At 50.1% G+C, this 15,949-nt stretch overlaps 1 protein-coding gene across 1 annotated transcript in view; it reads right to left on the bottom strand.

Moving 5' to 3' along the window:
• The window catches only part of Otog (otogelin), a 65,571-nt gene that overhangs the window by 24,110 nt on the left and 25,512 nt on the right, over positions 1-15,949 (bottom strand). Inside the window, exons 24-31 of the mRNA XM_051174238.1 lie at positions 11,061-11,168; positions 9,267-9,405; positions 7,133-7,267; positions 6,768-6,914; positions 6,398-6,517; positions 5,009-5,125; positions 4,255-4,411; positions 1,512-1,538 (exon numbers count right to left, since the gene is read on the bottom strand). Of these exons, the coding sequence (XP_051030195.1) occupies positions 1,512-1,538; positions 4,255-4,411; positions 5,009-5,125; positions 6,398-6,517; positions 6,768-6,914; positions 7,133-7,267; positions 9,267-9,405; positions 11,061-11,168 (950 nt within the window). The remainder of the gene's footprint in view (positions 1-1,511; positions 1,539-4,254; positions 4,412-5,008; positions 5,126-6,397; positions 6,518-6,767; positions 6,915-7,132; positions 7,268-9,266; positions 9,406-11,060; positions 11,169-15,949) is intronic.

Below are 15,949 nucleotides of genomic sequence, written 5' to 3'. Positions count from 1 at the left end.
AGGACCCTCCCGTCTCAGGGACACAGTTCTTCCGGAGTCATTCCTTTGGGCATCGAAGGTCTGGGACCATCAGCCGCCCCCTGGAACTATCATTTGGCGGGGCCATCTCTCTGCAAAGTCCTAGTCTTGTCTCTCGCGTCCTTTCCATGGGCCATAGTTGTTAGGTGTTAAACCTGGGAGGCACGCACGTGGGTGCCGGCTGCCAGGTTCTCCCAGCATTCCTCAGTTCCTGGCTGTTACAGCAGCAACTCTCAACCTGCGGGTTGCCTAAAACCTTCGACATATCAGATACTTACATTATGATTCATAACAGTAGCAAGATTACGGTTATGAAGTAGCAACAAAACTAATTTTATGGTTGGGCGTCACCGCAACATGAGGAACTGTATTAAAGGGTCACAGCAGGAAGGTTGGGGACCGCTGTGTTACAGGGTCCTCCTGCCTGGCATGCCCCACCCACTACCCTAAACTTCTGCAGCCCAGGGGCTGGGCTGCCCTTCCCCCAGCTGCTCTTCCCGAGATAACCCAGACATTTTGGCTATGCCAGCACATTTTTATCCTTTTACCTTTTGGCCTCTGCCTCCTGGCTGTCCCCTCCCTCTACTCTCCTCAAGTGGCCAAGCTCAAGGTCACGTTCACTCTGGACTCTTCCAGATGCCTCTGCCTATGGCAGTATTCTCCCTTGTATCTACAATAAGCCTTCTCTGTCACAGTACCGAGGAGCAGTCGACGTGTCTCTTTTAATTTCCTTTTCTCATTCAAGTCTTGCTGGGAAGACACCAAAATGTGCACAAAGCCTGTGCCCACACCTACACAGGCTAGCTACTGCAGGGTGTGGCTGACAGGAGACCTGGGGGCTTGGATGACAAGGGCTAGGGCACCCTAGCTCCAAGAGGCCACCATGGCCCAAGTGGACCAAGCTCGGACGCTGAGAGCTATTCCGGCAGCCATCTTGCCAAAGCCCATTCAGTCTCTGATCAAATGGATTCAGGGGCTCCAATACTGGACACCAATCTCCCCAGGTCTCCAGCAAAGACTCGCATTTCTGTCTTCACTAAAAATTGAGATGCGGCTGCACATCTTGGCCCCGTGAACCCTTGTGTATTTGAAGGTCCCATCTAGGCTTTCTGCAGCCTTCCTCAGAGAAAACCATCGGCACCTGCTTTTGACAACTCTGAGAACCCTGGCAACACTAAAACGTATTGGGCCCAGTTAGAAATGCTGTGGCATGGGCACTCTGGTGCCTGGAGAAGCATCTCGGAGAAGACTCCTGTCCTGGGCCTCACACGGGGCTGCAGGGACAGCTGTGGGCAAAGCCTGGATGTCCCTGAGCCCTGCACCATCGGGACCCCACATCACACATTCCGTCCATCCCCAGCTCAGGGGGCCCAGGGTCTGCAGCACCTCAGGAGGTCTCAGCACAGAGGCGGCCCAAGAGCAGCGATAGCAGTGCCCAGCCAGGCTGTGCCCCACCAAGGCTCTGCTCGGGGGAAGGAGAAAGTCTGGCTTACCTTTGTTGAAGAAGTCACAGTCGTAGGCTACAGAAGAAAGAAGAGAGATTTCCCATGAACAAGGCACCTGGGTCCAGCCCCCTCCCTCATCAAAGACCGGATCTGGCCTATTTCCAAAGCCCTAAGATTGAGGGATGGACCTTGGCTATATCGGGAGTTTGAAACAAACCCGGACTAGAGATCCTGTCTCAAATACAACAAAGTGTAGACGATCCGATTGGATATTTTGCAGAAGAGGCCAAAGAAGAAACGCAAGCACAAGACAGAAGTTCCGCAGCCTTGGATGGAATGGGACAAAGGGCCTCCGGGATCCCAGGCTCTCCACAACCCTCTGTGCAGTGTAGGGCTCCCCCAAAGCACTTTTAGGCAGCAAGGAGCCCCGAAAGCGTGGACCCATTGCGCCCTCTAGTGGAAAATCTGCATCCTTAGTCTACCTCAGCACACACAGGTGAGCTGTGTGGACCTTGCCAACCAAGAACAAAACTATGAGGAATGGCCTGGGTGCAGATGGGATAGAGGCGGAGGAAGTGTCTGCCTCACACACAGGGATGGTGGGAAGAGTCATCGACCCTTCGCTACGTCCTAGACCCACAATCAATATGTTTGGTTGTGCCTTCCTGCCCTCTTGCAAGGTTGTTAAGGGTCAGAAGATGAAGCAGGGTGTGGTGGCACACACCCTTAATCCCAGCACTTGGGAGGCAAAGACAGACAGATCTCCCAAGAGTTCCTGGACAGTCTGGTCTATATAACAGCCAGGATTACATAGAGATTCCCTGTCTCAAAAAAACAAAAACGGAGTGAGGAGCTGCCTTGCCAAGGGCCTATGGGCAAGCACTGGCTTTTCCTCACAGTGGACGTGGAATGCTGAACCATAACACTATGAGGGGGGCTGGGCAGGTGATTCAGGTGGTAAAGAGCTTGCCTAACCTGCACAAGGACCAAGTTCAACGCAGTGTTGGGGAGACAGAGACAAGTGGATCTCTAAAGCTTCTTGGCGAGCCAGCCTAATGGCTACACACTGCTGCAAGGAAGGCATTTGCAGGGGTGTCTGTCCCCATCTGTCCAGCCGTGGGCTTGCTGTCGATCCCAACACCATTTATTTCAATGTTAGCCAAGACCTTTCCTTTAAGTTACAGCTACTTGTTCATTGGGAGATGCGTGTGGCGACACGTGGAAGTCAGAGGATAACTCCAGGGAGTCTTCCCTTTCCCTCCATCACACGGGTCCTGGGAATGGACCCGGGTCGCCAGGCTTGGCAACAAGCACCTCCACCCACTGAGCTATCTCGTTGGCCCGGGATTATTGATTTTAAAACATCTCGTGTAATATGTCTCACTTTAACGTTAAAATCCCTCCTTGCCTCGACGTCCCTTAAACTCACAGACCCAGTGAGGTCCACGCATTCCCGTTGTGATATTTTGATGCTCACTAAAAACCTTATTAATCTTTGAAGAAACCGCCCTTGCTTTGTGCAGGTCACTAGCTAATCCTACTTTAAGGTGACATTCTAAACATATCCAAATCAGCACAAAAAGTTCATAAGAAACATAATATCAAAACGTTAAAATAAGCAGCAATGGGGCCCCATGTACTGAGCCACCGTGGAGCCTACACCCAGGGGAAACCGATAACCCTGACCTTTTGGTACTTGTCCACAAATAATATTTTCTGCAGCAAGTTTTAGTTCTGAAAGCTATTACATTAAAGCGTTGTTGCATTGGATCCCTGAGTCGTCTGGTGTCCCTGTAAGTGCCAGACCTCTGACAAGTGCTTCACCTTTGCCCTGATTATTAGACACATGGGAGACAGCACACATGTAGCATGTCATGGTAGGTCCCCCGTAACATGTGCGTTCCTCTCCTTCCTGAAGGTGGTTGCCAGAAGCAAAGGGAAGGAAGACCCCCACCAGGAACCATCATCTACGCTAAAGGCCGTGGGGGGGGGCAGACATGAATAAAGGAAGCCAAGGGAAGGGGGTGTTCCTCCCTCTCCCCCTGGGGTCCCCCAGCCGGGAGCTCCAGGGGCTGGGGGTGTGCCAACACCCCTGTGTCTATTAACAGTGCTGCACCGAGCCAAGCCAGCGCTGTAAGCTTTGTGTAGCTTAGCGTTCTCAGCCTCGGGTGGGGACTTCGCTTTGCTCCTGTGCTGTGGCGATGGGATGAACCCACATGACAGAGCTGGGTTTGAAACAGATTATCTCCCCTTGTTGAGCCACTGACCCAACACAAGGTCGGAAAAACCCCACTATGGGATGTTGGAATCTAAGGGAAACGATCTTTAGAATTAATTTAACCTTCCCCACAGTTTATTTCGGCTTTCACTTATTCTGTGTGTTTTATGATATACACTTACGCTCTAGTTTGTGCATATGACTGCGTGTGTGCACATGTGTGCTCAGAGTATTTCCATCTCATTCAGGTGTCTATCCGCTGCATCCACAGGCCCACGCTGATTTGAGTAAACAGGACCTCTCCACAGCTCAGCCAGGGCCTGTCTATGCCTGTTGTTCAGGTGATAAAAACTGCAGCTCGGAGGAGTTGGGCAGCTTGTTTGGGGTCACAGAGCACGCAAAAGCCAGTCTGGCCCTGGACCCCAGGGCTTGGGACTCCCTTAGCAATCAGGGACGAGCTCCGGCTACCCTACTCTCCTGCATGACCTTGAGCATGGCATGCACACCCCTCTCTCTCCTCACCAATTGCAGCACAGGAATATACAGCCATGGGGTGCAGTCTGGAACACTCACGGCAGAGGCGGGGGGTCCGCCAATCAATGACCACCCCGTGCTGGCAGCACTGATGGGCATAGGCAGACACGCTGTCACAGAAGCACTCACAGTCACCACCCCGGCTGCAGCCGCACGTGTCCGTCAGGCAGTTGGAGTAAAACCAAGTGACATCAACCTAGGGAAGGTCAGAGGGCTCTGAAGGTCAGGCCTGCGTCTTTTCTGCGACAGCACAAAGATGTCACGGGTAGGATGAGCTGCCTGCATGGGATGTGGGCTGGGGGGGGGCATCTCCGAAGGCAGATTCCCACTTTGAGAGGCTCATCCTGAGCCCAGGATGTTGGGCTCGGGGGACGAAGGAAGCACTGAAGCTCAGAGTGGGTGGCCTGCCCAGTCAGGCACCGGTCCCAAAGGCCAGGCTGCAGTGGTCCTTGAAGCCCTGTAGGAGCCACGTGAGGAGAGCCCCAACCTTCTCATCTCCACGGAGAGCAGGGAAGAGGCAGGGTGCAGCACAGGGGGTCAGGGCGGCAGAGCTTCCTCATGAGCAGGGACAGCCAGGGACAGCTGGGCTTGCAGAGAGCTCAGAGGCTTGGCTGGCTGTCCCTAGGTGGCAGGGACTTAGGGGAGGATGATCTGGGCAGAGCAGAGGCAGGAGAATGGCGGGAAAGACATGGGCCTCCCCTCTTTTAAGGGAGTCTTTGGAAAGGAAGGGTCCTGGGAAGGGGGGAGGGACTTAGGAGGAGCAGAGACCCACTTCACAGGGGAAGGCACTCACCACGGGATGGCAGGGCTCAAACACCTCACTGAGCAGAATAGCACATTCCTTCCTGGCAAAGGGTTCTCGCAGGGGATTGAGGGCACATGTGTCCCGGGGGTCAGGGGTATCTGGGCACTGTAGGATAAAGGGAGAGCAGCGCCTGTGGCATCGAGCAGAGCCATCTCCTATGCCTCGTGTCCCTCCGCCTGGTCACAAGCAGGCCCTGAGACTGTCCTCTTAGCATCCACATGCCCTGGAGAATGGGAGGAGCCTCCAACCTGCTCCCAGCAGCCAGAACAAGCACACTACAGGTTCCGGGGGGACACAGCAGCTTGTGAGTCTGTGATCACATGATTGCTTTGTCAGATGAGGTCCTAGAGCCCTCACTGGAGTCTGTCCTTACTGGCTGTGAGGAAGCAGGAAGAAGAGGGTGGCCTCTAGGAGCTAAGGGTGCCCTCTGGCCAACAGCTACTGAAAGCTAAAGCTTTCAGGCCTACAGGTCCTGGAGTGAAGGTGACCCACAGGCACCCATGTGTGGAGCCTCAGGGTGAGGCCCAGCCTGAACATCACCTTATCTGCAGCCTGTGGGTCACAGAGTAGAAAACCCAGCCTCACGCTTTGATTCCCAGCCACCAGGGACTGAGGTAAGATAGGCGTCCCTTAGTGGCGCCACCGTCCAGTCGGACGCCACTGTTGCGTGGCAAAGGGCAGTTAACATAGATTTCCCCAGAGCTGGTCCTACTTCCCCAGGCCTATATTTTTACACACTGCCTCCCCAGCATGCCTAAAGTTAAAAGCTTAAGATGTGAGCTGGTGGGGAGGGGGTTCTCAAATACACAATCACTCATCTATTCTGCTTTTCTAAAATGGGGGTGGGTGCTGTGGCCAAATGCTCTGCTTCCCTCATCTCTGTCCTCCCTCCTGCAAAGAACTAAGATCCACTCAGCGCAGGCAAGAGGTACCTGAGACTGTCCTATGGCCATTCTCCATTGCTGCACCCGAGGCAGACATAATTAATCAATCAGAGCCCTGAGGTATTTCTCAATGACACTTTGCAGGCAGCCTCTTGGGCTGATGAGAGTTGTTATGGGTTCTCTCCTGGCATGGCCCCCTCACTTCAACAGAAGCTCCCAACCCCCAGGAATGTCCCCATGCTTCCGCTCATGGTCTCCCTCCAAACACAGCCTACCTGCGGAACTCCACCTTTTCCATTTTACTAATCACCTGAGTTTGGCCAAGGGCAGGGTGGGCTGCCTGCCTTGTGGGGCAGGGACAGGGTCTTAGGCTAGGAATACCAGTCAGAGGCAGAGGGCATTCCCTGGGAGAGCCCCACACCTTGACTTGGGTCCTAGATGTGTGTGGCCCCTCTAGGACAGTGAGGGCTACCAGCCAGCTGGAAGAACTTACCTCCAATGCAGCCCAGCTGCTGCCAAATTCCTGGGGGTTTGTCAACTCCAGGTTCTCTGGGGTCCTCATCTCACTGACAGTTTTCAGGTCAAAGTTCCCACAAAGGCCCACCAGCTGACCCTGAGGGGGGAGGGGGAGGGAGGGCGCCATGTTAGCTGCAAGAAGAGAGGGAAGTAACTGCGGGGAGGATGGTTTGAAGAGGGCAGGGCAAGGCCAGAGAAAGATGCCAGAACAGAGAGGGTAGCAGTGGACAGTTGTGACCCTCCCAGGCCCTGAGAGAAAGACATGTCAGCCCAGGACAGCACAGCCTGCCTCAGTCCCCGGACAACGGGAAAACGGCGGAGATGGTGGGCTCAGGTCTCATGACTACCTGCCACTGAGGGCCGGCCTGGACGTGCACAGTGGTTCTCTGGTCCCAGAGGAGGGTGATGTGCTCCCTCGGGAAATGCACCAGCGTGAAGAAGCCTGCTCTCCAGATGTGGACAGCATGCTTCTCATCCAGGAAGCTCTCAGGACTCTAGAGAGGCAGAACAGTCAGTCCTGAACCTGAGTGTCCCTCAACACCAACTCAACCTCTCCCTCCTTCCATCCCAATGCTGCTCTCTGCTCCTGCCCTTTACAGAGAATCCAGTCAGAGCTGCTGCCTCAGGGGCACGGTGGAGCCCAGCCCTCTCCTGCCTCATCACCACCAATCTGTGCCCCGTCGGCACAACCTTCCCCAGAGCAGGTCCTTACAGGATCCCCTGAGTCATCATCGAAGATGACGACGGAGCTGCCCACGCTGATGGAGATGGACTTCCTGCACACGACGCCGGAGCTGTAACAGTTCACGTTTTCCACCATCACTGAGAAGCTGAGCTCTGACACACTCTGAGGAGCAGAAAAGAAGCCAGTAAAAGGACAGCCAGGGAAAGGACACATCCTGGGAAGAGCACAGAGGAGAAGCGCTGTGGACTCTTTTTGCAAGTGCTGGTGGGGAGGTCCGTGTGTGTTTGTGTGTGAGGTGGAGGTGAAAACGGGCAGCTATGCACATGCGTGTATGTATGCATGCATAATATGCGATGCGGAAGCCAGGTGACAAGCTTTGGGTGTCATTGTTGGGCTCTGTTCACCTTCGCCGTGAAACAAGATCTGGCACTGGCCTGGAACTCGCTAAGGTGGGCCAGGGAGCCCCAGGGGTATGCCTGTCTCTGCCTCCCTAGCTCCATGACTACAAGTTCAGCCCAGCTTTTATGTGGGTTCTGGAGATGATCTCAGGCCCCTATGCTTGCAAAGCAAGAACTCTGTAGACTGAGGAATCTCCTAGCCCTGAATCTACTTCGCACCAGCTGTGAGGCTTTGGGCAACTTCAGTTCTCTGACACTCAGATTCATTTTCTGGCTGCCTAGTGCTGTGAGTAGCAGGCAGTAACTATGCCCAAAGGGTCTGAGGAATGAGTGAGGGAGGGGAGGTAACCAGAGAGAGGGCACTGTCTTACAGGCAGTGGAAGGGTTCTACGCTGCAAGCGTGCCTGCCGCTCTTGAATAGCATCTTAAACGTATGTTATTTTTCATGTAGCAATTCCACTCCGAAGAGCTAAGAGACACAGCCACACTAGTGTTTGTACAGCGCTCTAGTACTGCAACTAAGCTAAAACCCATCCATCCCTGTGTGGCACCGTACCCCGTGTGTGGAATTAACACAGGTTAAAAATAACGTAGAGCATCTGACAGTGTGTGATAATACCCAAGGCACGCCATTAAACGGGAAGAGCAAGCTGTCAAGTCTTGTTCATGTGAACTAAGCAGTGTGTGTGTGTGTGAGTGTGTGTGTGCGCGCGCGCGCGCGCGCGACGCTCACGTGAGAAACGCCATCTGAAAATTAGTTTTTAGGTATGGACACACCACAGTTTGTGTCTGTAGTCTACTGCTCAAGAGTGGACTGCATATGGTGGAGACTGCTCCAACCCGAGAGTCTCAGTTCGTGGGCAACGTAGCAAAACAAATGGCAGCACCTCAAAATAAATACACAAATTTTAAAAAAAACCCTAAAATCAAACGGCACAAGTTAAATAGTGTGCATCTTGTGGAAACATTCCAGCACAATGCTTGCCCACAGACAAGAGCCTCTGAAAGGTCCTGTTTCGTCCAGCATATAAGCCCTGGGCACAAAAACAATAATAAATAAATAAGTGCATGTCTGCTGGGGCATCGTGGTTATTGCTGGTATTGCTCTTATGATGAGATGGGCGGGGCCTGAGGAAACCAATGTCCCCGGGATATCCGGCACTGGATATCCGGCACTGGCGCACATCCTGCTGTCCTCCAGGGGGCGCTTGCCTTCACGGTGCCAACCACACCACCATTCCTCTCCCTCTGTGTGAATGAAGGAGTTGAACACATGACTCCCGCAGTCTTCCGGGAGCCTACCACTTTTCTAGTCATATTCCTGGTTCTGTGGCTGCCTAGCTGTGTCACCTCAAGCAAGTTCCCTGACTACCCCTGGCCCATGGTGTCCCATCAGTCACATGGCGACAACTAACCCGGTCTATCCAGGGCTGTGACAGCTAAAGTGAGAGAACCTGCACAGATGGCCAGGAGACCACTAGGCACACACTGCTGGCAAAGCATAAAGGCATGAGCGCTTTCTACCACGGACAGACAAAACTTCAGGACTGGTGCGGCGAGGCTGTGATGGCGGTGAACTGGAAGCAGGTTTCCTTCACCCTGTGGAGGCCGTCTCTGGAAACTGCACTTCAGGACTTAGATGCCCCCCCCCGCCCCCGATTGAGCAATAGCCTGGAGTCCAGACCATCCATACATCCAAAAGATCTTGGCCCCTGGTTATTCTGGGTGCTGGAAGAAGCTAGTAAGCATGGCCAGGGACTCACTTTGATCAGGTGCACCTTGCATGCCCCTACGAAGTCAAATGGAAGCCCATCGAACGTACGGTAGTGTCGGTCCCCATAGACAGTGCAGGTGGACGCACAGGGGTGCAGAGTGCACTGGAATGAGCCCCGCTGGCACACACTGAAACACACATAGAGACAGATTGCAGATTACACTTTGCGCCATGCTGGAATGCCCTTGAAAGGCACACCTGAATGCACATGGTGTGCCCCTAAAGAAGGGGATTCAGCAAACATAGCAGCCTCCGGCAGGAAGACGTCTGTGGTGCTCCTTTTATTACTCATTCCTTTGTTCCCTCCTTCACTCATTCATTCATTCATTCGACAGTCCATTGGTGATGGACACATCTTAAGCATTTCCCCAAGAATTTAAGAAACATCAGTGAACGAAACAAAAGAAACCCCTCTGGCTTAGTGAACCTCGTTTCCTGGAGAAGAAGGATGTACCCTGCATGCTTCTGCAGGCAGTGCTGTGACAGAGGGTGGGGCATGGAGGGAAGTAGGGTGTGTTTGGGAACGAGTCACAGTTTTAAACAGGGTTGTCAGAGGCATGGGAGCTGAGAAACTTAGTTAAATGGACATTTGGAAGAAGAGCATTGTGGGAAGAGGGTGTGGTCTACGATGACCTTGAAGAACACTCAAGTGATAACGGCTGAGATGGAAGCCCAAGGATCAGAGGGCGGTGGAGGGCTGAGTGGTGCAGGTCCCAGAAGGCCAGGTGAGGGGGTGCCTTCTTCCTAGGAACGAGAGAGGGAGCCTCTGGAGGACTGGGGGGGGGGGGGAATGGCTCCATCTGACCGGTGCTGGCAGAGGCGAGGGAAAAGCCACCTGAGGTGACGGCAGTCGCTTAGAAAAAAGAGGACAGGGACTCGGAGCAGTCCCAGCAGCTGGAGGCTTCTTAAGAACTAGTCACATTTTAAGCATATTTCAAAGGCAGACCAAAAGATCCAGAGACTTCACTACCTGACAAGCTCAAGCCAATGGGATTCACTATCGTAACCAATCAGCTCTGGCCACCAGTCATGAATTCCGACCCTTGCGTACACCTGCCAGGGGCTCATTCTACTCTGGGACGTCCTGAGTCGGACAGCCAGGGTTCTGGTGTCACACACACACCCTGGGGTGTGTGAAAACCATCTGGGAACCTGGCCCTGACTGTGACCATACTTCTGACATGGGAAGACTTGCCATGCCCATCCTGGGGACTAAAGAAATGTGGCATTTCCACCATACATAACTCAGGAGCTGGGAGGCAGCTGCCACTATCCAGTCCAGGCACACACTTCCATATGTGTGTGCTAATATTGCCGAGGGAATAGTGTGGAAATACACCCACATGTACACTCATTTTGAATATAAGCATTTCTATATTCATAGGCAAAACACACAAATCACATATATACACACACACATATATATTTAATGCACAGTCACTTTAGTACATATATGTACTAAATAGATACATATGCATGTAAATACATATGAGCACACCATATGTAAATTTGTAAGTGCCATATTAATGGATTTATTTAGCTGTATGACACTTTACTTCATAATGTATGTCCATGTATGTTCACTCACACGCCTTTATTCATACCCATACATATATGTTCATTTAAATATGTAAACACATTTTTTATGATTACAAGCATATTCTAAGTGTTATTCCACATGCATATACTTGTGTGTACAACAGTCACTGTGAATGTGAACATGATAAAGGGAAAAACCACACCCTTTCTAGCAAAAGAAATGAAGCCAGCTCGGGGGACTTACCAGGTGTGGCAGGAAGATACTACCTGGTCCCCAGGGAAATACTCCTTCCCCTTCCAGATGCACGGACACTCCTCTGGTGGGAAGCACGCATCCCCGTGTCTGAGCAGGCTGGGGGGACACAGCAAGCGAAAGGTCAGAAACGCACTCCTCGATCTGCTGTGATGTAGACAGGCCCAGTCCACCCACCGTGGGTAGCACCATCCCTAGGCAGGTAGGCTGACATAAAGAACGTTAGCTCTCCATGAGCCAGAGACAGAGCTGGGGAGCAGCAACCCTCCAGGACCTCTGATCCAGTCCCCTCTCAGTGACGGAGTGTGGCCTGGAAAAACAGTCCAAACTCCTCCTTCTCCGAGATTCCTTCGGTTTATCCCAGCAACAGGAAGCCAACTAGGACAGATACAGGGTCCTTTGGGGCAATGGCCAGTGCCGTAGAGTCTTAGATGGCTTTGGAGACACATGGAGGCTAGGGAGCATAGAAGTAACTGTGGAGGAGAGGAGCTGGTGATGGTGGAGCTGGAGCATCTTTGACAGCCTTTCCCATCAAGAGATCTTTTCAGGATGGTAGAATTGCTCCCCATCATAATCACCTTCAGAGAGCCCCCCGGGAATGCAGCTAGATTCCCCAGTGTCCTACATGCCCGCAAATAATCCTGAGCAGACCCAAGCCCAGAGCCAGGAGCCAGTCCAGGCCCCTTTCCCATTATCTCTCTGTGCTCACATTCTGGACAGTGAAGACCCTTGGCGCCTGACTGCAGAGACCTAGCCATCTCCGACCTTAGACTGAGAGACAGGCTTGTGCAAACAGACGGTATCCCGAGAGGCCTTCAGTGATACACATTGAGGTCTGAGGCCTGGGTGGCTGTAGGTGAGGCAAGGATCCTTGATGGGAGATGTCATTTTGTAAATATGTTTCTCATACTGATTTAATGAATAAAGCACTGCTGGTCAATAGGAAAGGAAGGTAGGAGGGACTAGGGGACAAGGAGGAAAGAGGAAGGAGTAAGGAGGAGTCAAGATGGAGAGTCTGGAGAGAGCTAGACACCAGCCAGCTCTCCAAGGGTAAGAGAAGACCACGTGGAAATACACAGATTAGCAGAAATGGGTTAATACTTAAGACAGAGCTAGCCGATAAGAAACTAGTACCTGGCCAACAGCATTATATCAAACACAGAGTCTCTGTGTGTTAATTGTGGCTGGCGCGGAGGCGGGACAAGACCAGCCGCGGGAGGAAAAACCTGTACTCCTTACATATGGCGCCCGCGTGGCTAATAAGAACTTCCACTTAAAATTTAACAAAAGCTTAAAAAAGGTTTTTAAAACAAAAGAACAGAGACAAGCAAAGTTTCTTGGCAGCAGGATTTTTCTCAGTTGGACTCTGCTTTGCGAGAGACAAGCAGATAATTGTGCGGCTCCTTTAAGGGAGGTTTCCTGACTCAGCATAAGCGGCAAAAAACCGCACAGCTTTAAAAAAGCACTACTAACAACTTATTGGTGTGTAAAGACCTGGCAGTAGCAATGACCACATCTCCAAGCCTGCAACATGCTGCTGGATGGCAGCGTAGACCAAGGCAGTGAGTACAGCTCTCAGTTCTGGCGGTAAAATTACCCACCGCCATCTTGGATAGACCGTGGCTGACACAGCTATGACTTTCATTTTAGCAATGTTGTTGTTTACCAGATAAAAGACTCGTGGTCAGAAAAAGATAAATATTTACAGTAAAGACAGATTCACATTAAGAAAAACCGCTAAAGGTTTACAGTGTGTTTTAAAATATACGTAGACATGGGAAAAAAGAATAAAATGGTTTTAAAAAGACAAAGAGGAGCTGGGTGTGGTGGCACACGCCTTTAATCCCAGCACTTGAGAGACAGAGGCAAGCAGATCTCTTGTGATTTCAAAGTAAACCTGGTATGCAGAGTGAATTCCAGGATGGATAAAAGTTACACAGAGAAACCCTGTCTCAAAAAATGAAAAAATAGAAGTAAAAGAAACAGAGTAATAAAAAAAAGCCACGTAAAGATGAAAAGCACAGAAAAGTTATGGATGCTATATGCTATTCTGTTGTCTTTAAATTGTTTGACTTCCGAGGAAATAACAACAACTAATAAAACAAATGCTGCTGGATCAATTCAATTTATATATTTTAAAAATGCTTTGACTTCAAAATTTAAGTCTAAGGACAAGTTACTGGGGAAAAGGATTTCTATTTTTGTTTCCACAGAAAATGAAAAGCTGTGGATTCCTTCCAGACTAACGTGGTTTGATCAAGCCAGACCGCCTGAAACAGAGTACCAGGTGATCCTACATTCAAAACAGCTGGACAAAGCAGCCTTACAGACTACAGCCAGGATTTCTGCATCTTCTTAGAATCCCTCATGACAGCGCCCCTTACCAGCAGGAAGTAGTTTGGAAAGAACGATGCCCAAATTCCCAAATATTGTCTATAAATGTTTGTTTTCATTTAAATGACTTGGTTATATAAAATAAATAAATACATTTTTAAAAAATGCTTTGACTTCAAATTTTAAGTCTAAAGACAAGTTACTGGGGAAAAGGATTTCTATTTTTGTTTCCACAGAAAATGAACAGCTGTGGATTCAAAAATGTGGTTTGATCTGAAACAGAGTTCCTGGTGATCCAACATTCAAAACAGCTGAACAAGGCAGCCTTGCAGATTACAGCCAGGATTTCTTCATTTTCTTAGGATCCCCATGACAGCGCCCCCTATCAGCAGGAAGCAGTTTGGAAAGAACAACGCCCAAATTCCCAAATACTGTTTATAAATGTTTGTTTTCATTTAAATGGGGTTGGTTATAAACGGTTAATGACCACAACCAATCTCTTTTTAAAGGTAAAAAGGGGATTATGGTATAGATAAGATTACTTTGTTTTGGAATGGATTTTCATTTATTGATACAATTTAAGGTCAATTTTGTGATATGTATATGTCTCCTCTTGTTTAGGTATTGTGTTTATATAGCTCATTTAGAAATATAATATATAATTTAGTACAGCTTTTAGATAGTTACCTATAGTAGTCAAAACTTATAGTTAGGTGAGTTAGGTTTTCTAGATATGTAGAGATGTATTTGAGATAAATAGGCATTCTTCAAACCTTTCAAAGACCTACAGAATATGGCATTTAAAATGGTTTAGGGTTTTTCTTGATAGTGAGACATAAATGCTTCTGGCAACACCACCTACATCAGAAAGAAAGATGGACATCGAAGAAACGCATTATGAAGTTTACTTTCAATATGGCAAGACTAGCCATTTGGACAAGATACTGCTCTTGTCTGGACTGTTTGACTTTATTCTGTATAAACTGGACATGCAGGACCCACAGAAAAGTGACTGCTGATTCAAGATGGACATTGCTACAGAGTTCCTGCTTCATGGAAGAGTCTGCCAGACAGTCTGCAGGACACAGAGGAAAGTGACTGACAAACTGCCGATACAAGAAGACAGTTTAAAGTTTCCTGCTTTGCTGAAGAGTCTGCCAGACATACTATGGCCTATGGGCTGAAGATGGAAAATTACAGAAGAACTTCAGGAGACTGACAAGGCAAGATATCTCTGTCATTTCTAGAGTTTATATATTATCCTTCTGTGGTCTTTGATAGAATTGAAGACAAATAGTTATGGTTATAGTTTTCCTTAGTTAGGATTAAAGATAAGTTACACATAGACTTTAGACACATAAAGATAGGATAGATGATGGAATATTTTCTTAAATCTTGCTAAATGTTAATGGACTGAATATTGTTAACTGTGATTCTTATTTGATAACTGTTGTGTTATATATTTTCCCATGGTAAGGTTAAAACCCTTCTTTTTATTTAGACAGAAAAGAGGAGATGATGGGAGATGTCATTCTGTATATGTTTCTCATACTGGTTAATGAATGAAGCACTGTTGGCCAATAGGAGAGGAAGATAGGAGGGACTAGGAGACAAGGAGGAAATAGGAAGGAGGAAGGAGGAGTCAAGATGGAGAGACTGGGAAGATGAGACGCTGGCCCCACTCCCCGGTAAGGTAAAACCATGTGAAAATGCATAGATCAACAGAAATGGGTTAATACTTAAGACAGATTTAGCCGATAAGAAACAAGTAACGGGCCAACAGCGTTATATCCAATACAGAGTCTCGGTGACAAGACCGGTGGCGGCGGCAGGAAAAACCTTACTCCTTACAGATCCTCTGTGGGAACGTGCAGATTGGGAAAGGACCTGGCATGTGCCCCGCACTGTGGACCCCGCCGCTCTGCGCAAAGAGCAGAGCTTGCCATAGAGACTTGGTGAGTCTGGCTCCTTCCGCAGACTATTCCCCCTGTGGCCCAGGCCGTGTTTCCTTCTGAGGAGTAAGAGTAAGCACCTCCCTGCTCTGAGACTGGCAGGGGTAACACCAGTGTCTGACACGCTGTAAAGCTCCCCCACCCACCCAGAAGCTCGGACCCTCATTTCATTCCCTTTGATTGTCAGGCCAGAGCCAGGGCTCCCACGTGACCACTAATCCCTACACAGACTGAAGTCATGGGATGAAGTGGCCCCCAGGGCCCCCTTTGACCCAGACCTGAGAACAACACTGGCAGAGCTCAGCACTGGTCCATGGGTATGGAGCACACCCACAACTCTAGCTCCTGTAGCTCCCACACTGCCCCCACACAGCATCTGGGGGCCTAGGCAGGAGGCTGCTCCTGTTGGATGTGGCTTTCCTTTGGGGTTGTTCCAGGGGCTCCTCTCTCACCCAGGGACTATGATCAGGGACAGAGGCTGAGAGCTGACATGGGTTTTCCTGTGCCTGGCCTTTGATCAGTGGGTCCCTGGGGCATCTGGGGCACATCAGACATCTGTCTTGGTGCTTCCAATCTGATGCCTTGTTTAATCCA

The sequence above is a fragment of the Phodopus roborovskii genome, unplaced genomic scaffold (assembly GCF_943737965.1).
Source record: "Phodopus roborovskii unplaced genomic scaffold, PHOROB, whole genome shotgun sequence".
NCBI classification, from domain to species: Eukaryota; Metazoa; Chordata; class Mammalia; order Rodentia; family Cricetidae; genus Phodopus; species Phodopus roborovskii.
This window is presented reverse-complemented; position numbering and strand designations above follow the sequence as displayed.